The 12,329-nt window shown below is 35.8% G+C and overlaps 1 protein-coding gene across 2 annotated transcripts in view; it reads right to left on the bottom strand.

The window, feature by feature from the left end:
* Nucleotides 1-1,676: 1,676 nt before the first annotated feature.
* LOC121371040 (RING finger protein 17-like) overlaps nt 1,677-12,329 on the bottom strand; it is a 76,357-nt gene continuing 65,704 nt past the window's right edge. For both annotated transcript variants that reach the window (XM_041496658.1, XM_041496659.1), the window contains 2 exons: nt 8,570-8,738; nt 1,677-4,392 (listed from right to left, as the gene is read on the bottom strand). In XM_041496658.1, coding sequence (XP_041352592.1) covers nt 4,267-4,392; nt 8,570-8,738 — 295 coding nt within the window. In that variant the 3' untranslated portion in view covers nt 1,677-4,266. The remainder of the gene's footprint in view (nt 4,393-8,569; nt 8,739-12,329) is intronic.

Raw genomic sequence — 12,329 nt, 5'->3', positions numbered from 1 at the left:
CATCGGCTATTGGACGTCAAACATATGGTCATTCTGACACTGTTTTTAGAGGAAACCCGCTGTCGCCACATAGGCTACTCTTTTTTACGACAGGCAGCAAGGGATCTTTTATTTGCACTTCCCACAGGCAGGATAGCACAAACCATGGCCTTTGTTGAACCAGTTATGGATCACTGGTCGGTGCAAGTGGTTTACACCTACCCATTGAGCCTTGCGGAGCACTCACTCAGGGTTTGGAGTCGGTATCTGGATTAAAAATCCCATGCCTCGACTGGGATCCGAACCCAGTACCTACCAGCCTGTAGACCGATGGCCTGCCACGACGCCACCGAGGCCGGTCTTGTCTGTGGGATAGTGCATATAAAAGATGCCTTACTACTAATAGAAAAATGTAGCGGGTTTCCGCTCTATGACTATATGTGAGGATTAGCAAATGTTTGATATCCGATGATTAATAAATCAACGTGTTCTATGAGACTATGTTGTCGTTAAAGGGACAGACCCTCATTTTTAAACACTAAGGCATAGTTTTGACTATTAGATACGTTTTTTTAATAACTAAAATCAAAATTTACTTAAATTTTGTTTAGATTATCCATTTCCGTACATTCGAAGTGTTTTTGGTCATCCTGGTGTTTTTAATATCACAAAATGCATTTCTCATATTTTTAAAAACGAATGTCCGTCCAAAGTAACAGTTATGGAGTCGAGTTTGAGTATTTTTATAGAGTATTTTACCATTTCAGTCACACTCATGTTTTACTCAATTGCAACTTTATCCAAATGTGTTACAGGTTTATATATTAACTAAACATAATGTTAATTTCCATGGGCCGACAGTAGGGTCTGTCCTTTTTAAAACAAAACACACTTTTTTGAAATCATACGGGACATTTGCAATAGCACTAAAACCAATCCTCGTCCGCTACCGACCCTGGTCGGGCTGCTTGTGCTCCCTTAATTTAAAAGCACTTAATAAGATCAGAATGTATCAGGTGATTAATAAAATATTAATTAATCAATGTGTTCTAATGATGTTAAGCAAAACTAAAAGTGTCTTTATACCAGATGGTACTAATAATTAACAAGAATTCGGCGTACTCCTAAAGCAATACGTCCCCTAACGGCCCCAACAAATTTTCATATCTCCTAAGTTCAAAGGACCACAACTCTGTGGAAAAAAATGCGTAAATTGCCATGAAAGCAAAACGTGATTTGTAACAGTGCATTGTAAAGCCATTCACAAAATTTCAGCTTAAGTAATATCTTGAGATATTGGGGACAAAAACGTCCAGAAAACAAATTTCCAAATTTCCTAAGTAAGTTCAAGGACCATAAGTGTCAAAAATAGGTAATTTGTCATGAAAGTCAAAGCTGGTCTGTAACATATGTTCAAGTTATACAAAAAAATTCACGAAACCTATAGTCCCCTCCAGGTGGACCGGTAGGGGACCAATTTAGTAGTTAGGCTACTCATGAATGTGCATTTCATAGTTGTACATTAGCCTGTTCATACATAATACGGAACGAAAATGCCTTTGTGCTTTGCTTAGATACAGAATAAAAAGTTTGCATTGAAATACAAACCGTGCTGCATATGAATATTAGCATGAGTTGGTAACCTATTAAAACTGGATGTAACATGACTGACATTCAAAAACAAAATAAACACATGGTTGAAACAATCTTTTTAATTCAACAAAAAGAAAACAAATATGCACATAAATATCTGCAAACTGCAGCAGTGCATGAGTTTACATAATGCACAAACCTTGTGTATTTGGATGAAATGACACACAAATAAATCAACACAATATGTCAAAAGAAAAATATCATCAAATATTCTTGTAATGAAAAATGACAACATGAAATCAATGAACTAGGACATAAGCAGTTTTGGGGTAGCACTAAAATGAAGAATTCTTTAAAAATTAAGACTTTTCCTCCGATCACAAAATATTAGAGAACGATGTCTATATAGACAACACCTAATTTTAACAAAATCTTGATGCACCAGGCAGCTGCAGAGTGAGAGAGAATACTTCATTCTATAGACTTGCATTACATAAATGGAACCCCCCCCCCCCCCCCCAAAAAAAAAAACACAACCCAAAACACCCCAACCCAGAACAAAAACCCCCAAAATACTTTAACTTTACAGTTAAAAATTTGAAATATAGTTTTATTGTCCTTGCCAAAATGACTGACTTTTTCAGTTTGTTAAAATACAAAACAAAAATTCAGCACCATCTTTTAAAATTAAACCTAAGCTATTCTATACTGTAATTGTAAGAAATATCTAATAAACTAACAAACAACTATATTTTATTGATTAAATAGTATATGGAAGAAATGTTCTTTTTGGCCTATAGTGCATCATAATCTGAAGGATTAGGACAGACTTGTTAAAAAAAAAATCACATCCTCTAGAAACTATTTCAAAACTACATATTACTGACATTACTGAAAAGCATGATTGCTCACCTTAAATGGCTTTATGTAAAGTAAAAGTTATAAATACTGACAATATTAAGTCTGTATCCCTTGCATTCAACAATGTATACTGATGGAAACAATTGAAGGAAAACATTAATCCATCATCAGGAAGTTAGTTACCCGTGTCCAATGCCACAGTACCGATATTCAGTCCCACATTTTGTCTTATTATTTCATATAAGCATAATTATTATAATAATGAATTAAAATATGGTTTCAAAAACCATACATTCCCTGATTTCTTTTCATCAGTATACATGAAATAATTTTCAAATATAAATGGAAATATATGGTGGGTTTATAAAACAATATTAGCTTTCAGGAAAATGGGTAACTTTGTAACAAAAGATCTAAGACTAATGTCATGTATAGATAAAGTGTATTGTGTGTTTAACTGTGCACAACAGACAGTACCATAAGTGCCATAAAGGGTTCTTTAAAGTAACCATTAGTTACAAGAAGTTATCTTTAGTATGACAACTTTGTCCAAAAGATGAATGTACAAATCAAATAATATGAACATCGCAGAACGGCAAGATACAAAGCTTATTCACCAAATTATGGCACAGAGATTCAAAGACCAAAACCAGGCACTGTTAATTACTATTCAATAACTTCCAAACAAAAACACACAAAAATATCTACAATATATTCAAACAGTAACGTCTCTTCGATTTTACAAATTAATACATATAATACTTAAAAATGACGACCAAATTTAACTGGGTTTTTTTTTTCTGTTACAAGAAACACAAATTCAGCCATTAAAAACACCCCACAAAAATACCTCAGTATCTGCATTAAACTACAATCTGTTATAATTAAAATATACTTTGTTTTTCTCAATGTGCTTCTGATGACCATTGCAACACTATTAAATTTTACTTCGTTTCCAAAACCACTTTAAAAACATATAAATGGTGTTTTGATTAAATCTGTTTTATTATTATTCTACAGATGATATGTCTAGCAAAATGATTATTTCTTATTTAGCATTAATGATAGTCACAAGCACCAAATCCCAAGTGAGACTGCTGGTATGGTGCTTATAAAGTTTTTAGAGTCTAAAACTCAAGACTCACTAGAGTCGGAGGCGTGAATATCATGACAACGCTATACACATTGTATGTGTGTGATGTCATTAGAGATGGAGTCTGGAGTCTGGACTCTTTTAAAAGTTTTAACAGCACGTGCCCTGGTCTTAAAACCTATATCAATCTCAGAAACTAGAAATGTCTCAAAGACACCAATTCAGTGAAATCAAATTACGACTTGCACAGGTTTTATCAATCCAGATACCTGTGTTATTAAGTATTCCTCTGCTTCATATATTGTACCATTTCTCTCGACTTAACAAATAAACCAAACAACTTGAAATTCAATATGGGATGGCACACTAAAATCTAGAAAGAGGCCACACACACATCAACTTCACCTCACAAAACCAATAATTCTAAGTTTACTCTTATTACGTTACTATGAAATGAAACATTTCCATGAGCTAGTGATGAGGATATGGATTCAATATATGTTTTAGAAATCACCACCAGATAATGATGATGATTAAAAAAAATATGAATATTTATTTTTGCTGTCTGCTTGTATGTTGCAGATTTGCATGAACTGTGATCATGAAGAAACAATGGGTCCCGATTCAGATGTGAATGTAAATGAGAACTGTCAATTTGTCAGCTGTGAAGATGGAAAAAGTGAACTCTTTTTCACTAGTTTTAAGAATATATATATATATATATATTTTTATTGTATTTCTCAGTGAACAGATTCGTTGGCGAGCTGTGCAAGTCCCTGATCTAAGAGACTTTGGTAAGCCTTCTTCATGACATTTTGATCTGGACCGATGGGTTCCAATAGGTCGATTTCAACAGTAGGCAATGTCTGTCGAGAAAAAACAATATTTAAAATGGCATTCCACTTCAAAGACAATTAAACTTAAAACATTAATTATTTGAATTTTCAAACAATTACTAGAAGGAATATTTATGGGTAACATCAATAAATACAACATTTAGAATAGAATTTAAGAAAGATGATAATAGTGTACTTAGTTTTGTTTTTTTAAAAGATAGAGTTTATGACTAAAATATGTGTACACACATGGCTAAACACAATCCATTGTCAATTAATAAATAACATAACTGTTTAGGAAATAATAATTAGAAATCAATTCTAAACTTAGTTCTAAACAATATCACCAAACATTCATGTTTTAAAACTTAGTGCCACTTGTATAAGAGGTCAACTTTTATTTTGGGGGGGGGCAAAGCAAGTATTGCCTTCAGTTTAATAGAGGTATTTCGCATTCCTATTGCGCATGTGCGCGAAGAGTAACGTCCCTTGACAAAATAGACTGAAACTAGTCTATTTACAAATTGGGGGGCGTGACAGACAGGTTGTTATGGGTGACTTGAGTAGCTTCGTAGGAGACTTTTAAACTTTGGCAACTAACATGTACATATTTCGAATTAGATGGTATAATGGCCGTAGAAAACGGTCCGCTGAAATTTACAGCGGAATGGTTCAAATTAAAGGGACATTCCTGAGTTTGCTGCATTGTAAGATGTTTCCGACTAATAAAATATTTCTACGATTAAATTACATATTAAATATATTTCTTGTTTAGAATACCAGTGTCTGTATATTCAATGTGTTTCTGATCGTCTTAATATTTGTAAGAAGCCCAGACTGGATTTTGTCTTCAAATAACTTCGTACATAAGAAAAAACAATATTTTAGGAAATAAGATAAAATTTAACATAGTACAAATATTAGAACGATCAGAAACACGTTTAATATACAGCCACTGATATTTTATGCAGAAAAATATATTTGATATGTAATTACAATCGTTAAAAAGTCTCCGTTAGTTGATAACATCTTAAAAATTGCAGCAAACTCGGGAATGTCCCTTTAAAAAGCAGTGCAACAACTTGGACAAAGTCTCTGCGACTCGTACCCGAGGGTTTTGACAACGCCAGATTAAAAGACTATCTCGTAAAAAGTATAAACAAAACAGTTGACAGATTCCATAGGTTATGGCATCGACAGGTTATGGCATCGATCGATATATATATTTGAGAGAGAGAGAGAGAGAGAGAGAGAGAGAGAGAGAGAGAGAGAGAGACACACACACACACACACACACACACACATATATATACATATATACATACACAGTCAAACCTGTCCTAAGCGGCCACACAAGGGAGTAGATAAACGTGGCCGATTAAGACAGGTGGCCGCTGAGTACAGGTTGCCACATATATAGTCTTTAAAACATTTGTTGTTGTTTCTTGTTTTACCGTCTGTACTGCTAATTAACGGATTTGTGCTTCATAGTTGACTATAAATCAACTTTTGACATGTTGTCTCCTTCAGAAATAATGCAAATAGAATATATTAAATTAACCGTTCTCCACAATTTTGTTTTCTTTTTCCATTTAATTATTTAATTCCGACTTCATGCGATGTATTGTTATAGTAAGTGAATCTACAAATGTCAAGCGTAGCCTGCCCAGAGGCAATTAGATGCATGTCAGATTCATACTTCCTTAATTGATACACAGTGGAGATGTCGGGACTGAATGGGTACTAGTATTCCTGAAGGTGTGAAGATCAGTTATTTGCTGCACTTATCGCTGTTGTTAAAATATCCCTTTTATATAAGAGTAAAACTTTACTTTGGCCGCTTAATGCAGGTATTTTAGCGATTTGAGATCCGATTTAGGTGGCCGCTGGCCACGTTAGACAGGTGACCGCTTATTACAGGTGCATTTACATTATAAATCGTTTGGGAGGAAAAAAGTGGCTGCTTAAGGCAGGTGACCGCTGAGTACAGGTGGCCGCTAGGACAGGTTTGACTGTATATATATATATATATATATATATATATATATATATATATATATATAAATATATCATCAGGTGTTTCGTTGCATTTTTCTTAGTGTCTATCTAATTGGGAAAAGTTAAAAAAAGGAATTGATTTTATGCTGTTACATGTATATCCATAAAGTGGGAATTTAAAAAAAGGGGGATTTGAGGGGAGGGGGGGGGGGGGTTTGAAGGTAGGTGCCGTTCTGTTTACCCATACACACATTTTTATACAGTGTCAACATGAACGCATTGGGTATTATACAAAATATATTTATTTTCTTTACTGTTAATGTGTTTTCCACCATATCTAAGTATATAAAATACTAGACGGACCTGTGTAGGAACATCCTGTACACAGCCGTCATCACTCTATATATATTCATATATCATTATTATTATTATTATTATTATTTAAGGAGTGTCTGTTATTTCTTTTACGTTCATCGGGGTATGAACAAAATAAATCATCCGTAAATTGTGTGAATCGGCGAAGCCGTTCTCACATAAGTTTGTGGATGATTTTTTTGTTCATACCTAGATGAACGTAAAAGTAATAACAGAAAGAAAGAAATGTTTTATTTAACGACGCACTCAACACATTTTATTTACGGTTATATGGCGTCAGACATATGGTTAAGGACCACATAGATTTTGAGAGGAAACCCACTGTCGCCACTACATGGGCTACTCTTCCGATTAGCAGCAAGGGATCTTTTATTTGCGCTTCCCACAGGCAGGATAGCACAAACCATGGCCTTTGTTAAACCAGTTATGGATCACTGGTCAGTGTAAGTGGTTTACACCTACCCATTGAGCCTTGCGGAGCACTCACTCAGGGTTTGGAGTCGGTATCTGGATTAAAAATCCCATGCCTCGACTGGGATCCGAACCCAGTACCTACCAGCCTGTAGACCGATGGCCTGCCACGACGCCACCGAGGCCGGTAAAGTAATAACAGACAATATTTATAATTAAATTTGAAACACACTGAGTAATAATAACATTAAAAGTTCATATATATATATATATATATATATATATATATATATATATATATATATATATATATATATTCTGTTGAGTATTGTCCGAAATATACATATATTTTCTGTATATACAAAATATATATTTATTTATTTTATTTACTGTTTACTACCATATCTAAGTAGAGAATACTAGACCGCCCTGTATAGGAACGTTCTGTACATAGCTGTCCTGACTACATATATTTTTTATATATTTACACACGCCACGTTATATATGTTATTGAGTATAATTCGAAATATACATATATTTTCTTTATATACAAAATATATATTTATTTTCTTTACTGTTAATGTGTTTTCCACCATATCTAAGTATACTAGACCGCCCTGTGTAGGAACGTCCTGTACAGAACCGGTAAGGTTTTGGTCCCTTATGCGTTCACTGGCTTCCCTCCTACAAAATGTACCGAACAAACCCTCGTACTTAGAGTAACATTAAAATCGTTTTCTACGTGAAACGATTACCCACAAACGTTTCCGATATCCATTGGCTGGATATCGATGGAAGGATAACGAATTTCCCGGACATATGCGATTGGAACAGTTAATAATTGAACAATGGTCGTGGCCTCCCATTGCTTTTGCCCCCCAATTTGCAGATAGGTCTATTTTGGCGAGATCTCGCGGTTTGCGTCCTCGAGTAACTCTGCAACGGGCACATGCGCAGTGGAATGAGAAAGAGGTCTATTACAAAAACTATATCTCCAGGGCAAGTTGGTGGGGCACCAAGGAGAACGTTTCCTTCAAAAGATGGGCATGAAGGCAACTTACTTTCTACTACGTTTTCTCAGATCAAAATTATTTCACCATGGTGTCATAGGCTCTAGCCTATGCAATTGGTTACGGTTGCCTTTTATTATATTATCAATGATTAGTTTAAAATTTCTTACAACAACATGGAATGTATGGGAAGGGTCCCATGGCATTTGTTTTTGCCATAAAAAAAAATGTCAGATTTTTTGGACATAATAGTAAACCAGTGCACTTGCTATCATTCTTCTGGTAAACTTCAACATCTGTTGTATATTCTTCACACCTCGAATTAAACATCTGTTTAACACTTACAAATAATTTCATTGATTAGTTAAATCTGTCAAACCTGTTAAAAAGTGGCCTTGTTTAATGTAACCTACCAAATTCTTGATACAGGCCATGAGCACTTTAGACCCTACAGCATTAAACATAGCTTTGAGGGAAGCTGTTGTCCACTGGCTCTCCCCCGCTGGAGGTTGAAGGTCAGTCAATTTGCATCGCATAGCTTGGGCAGGAAGTGTTCGAAGTTCAGGTGACAACACACGCAGTCTGAATATAGATGCAGCACAAATGTTGAAATAACATTTCTCAATTTTACAATAAGAAACAATGCAGTTCTAGGTTAAGACAATGCAGTTCTAGGTTAAGACAATACAGTTCTAAGTTAAGACATTACAGTTCTAGGTTAAGACATTACAGTTCTAGGTTAAGACAATACAGTTCTAGGTTAAGACATTGCAGTTCTAGGTTAAGACAATGCAGTTCTAGGTTAAGACAATGCAGTTCTAGGTTAAGACATTACAGTTCTAGGTTAAGACATTACAGTTCTAGGTTAAGACAATGCAGTTCTAGGTTAAGACAATGTAGTTCTAGGTTAAGACATTACAGTTCTAGACAATACAGTTCTAGGTTAAGACATTACAGTTCTAGGTTAAGACAATGCAGTTCTAGGTTAAGACATTACAGTTCTAGGTTAAGACAATACAGTTTAAGACAATGCAGTTCTAGGTTAAGACATTACAGTTCTAGGTTAAGACAATACACTTCTAGGTTAAGACAATGCAGTTCTAGGTTAAGACAATACAGTTCTAGGTTAAGACAATACAGTTCTAGGTTAAGACATTACAGCATCACAGGGCGCACCATATCCATTGCCAAAGTAGCCTTTGACTAATAAAATTGTCTTTAAATTAGCCATTTTAAAATAATTTTGAAGGAAATACTCTATATACTGTCGATCCTGAAACTAATGCGAGCTCGTGTTATTCATATTAATAACATGACACATTTATTTCTATGTTTTGTCTGTGTCCCATGTTATTAAAACAAAACAAATTTTAATATATTTATCAAACACAATTGGAAAACAATTCATTATAGGCGAAACAGACTAATTGTCCAATAGTCCAGCAAACTGCCAGCCACGTGTGACAACTGCAGAGTCTTTGGCCACCCTGTCAAAAGCCGACACATCCATCATGCATAAATGGGTTTTATAGCACGCTAAGCCTGATGTCGACCATTTGTTTTTACTTTTTAAGTTTGCTGTAACTTTGTCTGCATTCCACTGGGTGAATTGTTATTTCATGATGACTTTGAAATTGCTGTTCTCAGATAAGGAAGATACAGTTGTAATGGTACATGTATGCTAATGTTTAGCCAGATTTAGGTAACTATACACGGTATGTTAATGATTGCTGAAAAAATATGCTTTGAGCTGATCCCACCAAAAACATTCAGAATTAAACAGATTAATTAATGTGTACACCGATATGTTAGTGACTTGATCTCACTGGGGGCGGGACATAGCCCAGTAGTAAAGCCCTCGCTTGATGCACGGTCCGTCTTGGATTGATCCCCGTCGGTGGACCCATTGAGCCATTTTTCGCTCCAGCCAGTGCACCACAATTGGTATATCAAAGGCTGTGGTAAGTGTTATCCTGTCTGTGGGATGGTGCATGTAAAAGATCCCTTGCTGCTAATCGAAAAGAGTAGCCCATGAAGTGGCGACAACGGGTTTCCTCTCTATATCTGTGTGGTCCTTAACCATATGTCTGACGCCATATAACTGTAAATAAAATGTGTTGAGTGCATCGTTAAATAAAACATTTCCTTCCTTCCTTCTTCCTTCTTGATCTCATTGAAAATGCCTGTAACTCAAATTTAACCAAAAAGTACACAGTCGTAAGTTGTTAGGAATGTAATATTTCGCATTTAGTCTGCCCACAGTCACTCGTGTTAATTTAGGGACACGTTAATTTCTGGATCTACATTATTGGAAAACTGACTAAAATAACATTTATTCCAGCGTGAGCTCTCCATCAACAAGAATCCCACCAGGTTATGGAATATGGTATCCCTCAGTAAAATTGGTAGCCACATAATTTTAATAAATTTAAAAAAAGATAGAGAGAGAGAGGAGAGAAAAAAAAGCAAAATCATTTATTTTTATTTAAACGTTGTTTTAGATGGGGTGCTTTTCAAGGTGTTTAAGCATCTCGTTGATTGCGGGGTAATTGGATGTACAAAACAAAATCTAGTAGCCTGGCGAACTACCAGGTTTAGAGTGAGAAATCAGTAGCCAAAATATCCTGGGCTACCGCTAAGGTCGAGCCATGATAGAAGTATATATCAAAAGGAGGATCCAAGGCAAGACCAATGATGGTGGAGAGATGATCATGCCAGAATATTTTATTCATTATTCTTGAAATGATGCATACATTCTCAGGGCTCGAAACAGCGGCCTGCAAAAAGCAGTCCATTTTTCAGACCTAGCAGGTGAAATGAAAATTCACCTACCAAAACTACCAAAACATCACTGGTAATTATTCTGGAGACAGATGTATCTCATCTTTTATTTAGCTGAGGCTGAGCTCGTGGTTCTATTATATCATATGTTAATTTAACAATGCTCTAAAATACATCTCAGGTCCTGATTCTCCACACACTGTCCCAAACCCTCCACTCACCCCGTACTGTCTTATTTCCAACAGGTCTTATTTATTCTTAGTAGGGGCCTGCTATTTCAAAAACAAAACAACAGCAGGCCATACTTTACTTACTATTTTTGAGATCTGAAAATGTCTCAAGCATTGGTAAAACATGCATCGAAATGAGCAGTGAGTGGTAAAGGTTAACACCAATTACAGGCCTCATCAACTGCACTGACATACTAATATTATTCATTCAAATAACTGTTCTCATTATAATAGCTACATGTATATACATTTGTTTCTTATATTTTAATCACACAATTGATGAATATTACGTGGTGTTTTTGTTTAAGAAAGTTTTATTGAGAACAAGGTCCCGGTACTGTTCTCGACTTTCTTGGAAATTATTGTTGTGTGTGTGTGTGTGTGTGTGGGGGGGGGGGGGGGGGGGGGAGGAAGAGAGGGAGGGGGGGGGGGGTAGGGGGGGGGGGGGGGGGGGGGGGGGTGGGGGGGGGGGGGGGGGGGGGGGGTGGGGGGGGGGGGGGGGGGGGGGGGGGGGGGGGGGGGGGGGGGGGAAGCTACTTATTTGACCAGGCCTCCAACTTAAGAATTTGTCACCCATGGAATTTTAAAATAAAATTGATGGGGGTAAAATGGCCCACCGCTGGCAATTTTGGACCTGACTATGGAAATTTGTTAAAAGCTGACTTTTACAGCAAATAAATATGACTTAAAGGTTATTTTGTTGCATGTAGACAGACATACATGTATTTCAAATGCACAAATGTGAAATACTGGCAGATAATGTCCACCAGATATATTCATGTTGCTGTTGTTGAAGAGTTTTATCGATGGCAGTAATTTTTATCCAGAGGCACAAAGTGCCATCGGTAATGCTCCAAACCCATGTCAATTTATACCTCAATGACGGCTAACTGCTGTCGGTGCTTTCATACGTTTGAGCCCTATATCACCTGAGCTGTTTAAAAACGACTGATTTACAGTGTAAAATAATAATAATAATAATAATAATAATAATAATTCCCCAAATGTATAATTATAGCAACTGGTGATCACTAAACAAGTAGCTTTTATTTTTCATGTTGTTCCCCCAAACCCAACTTTGAATAGCATTTTAAAATACCAGGTTGTGCAAAAATAACCAAAATGTTATTACGCTTAATACAAATGAACAATATTTTCTTTA

Source organism: Gigantopelta aegis, chromosome 4, assembly GCF_016097555.1.
Source record: "Gigantopelta aegis isolate Gae_Host chromosome 4, Gae_host_genome, whole genome shotgun sequence".
In the NCBI taxonomy this organism is placed as follows: domain Eukaryota; kingdom Metazoa; phylum Mollusca; class Gastropoda; order Neomphalida; family Peltospiridae; genus Gigantopelta; species Gigantopelta aegis.
This window is presented reverse-complemented; position numbering and strand designations above follow the sequence as displayed.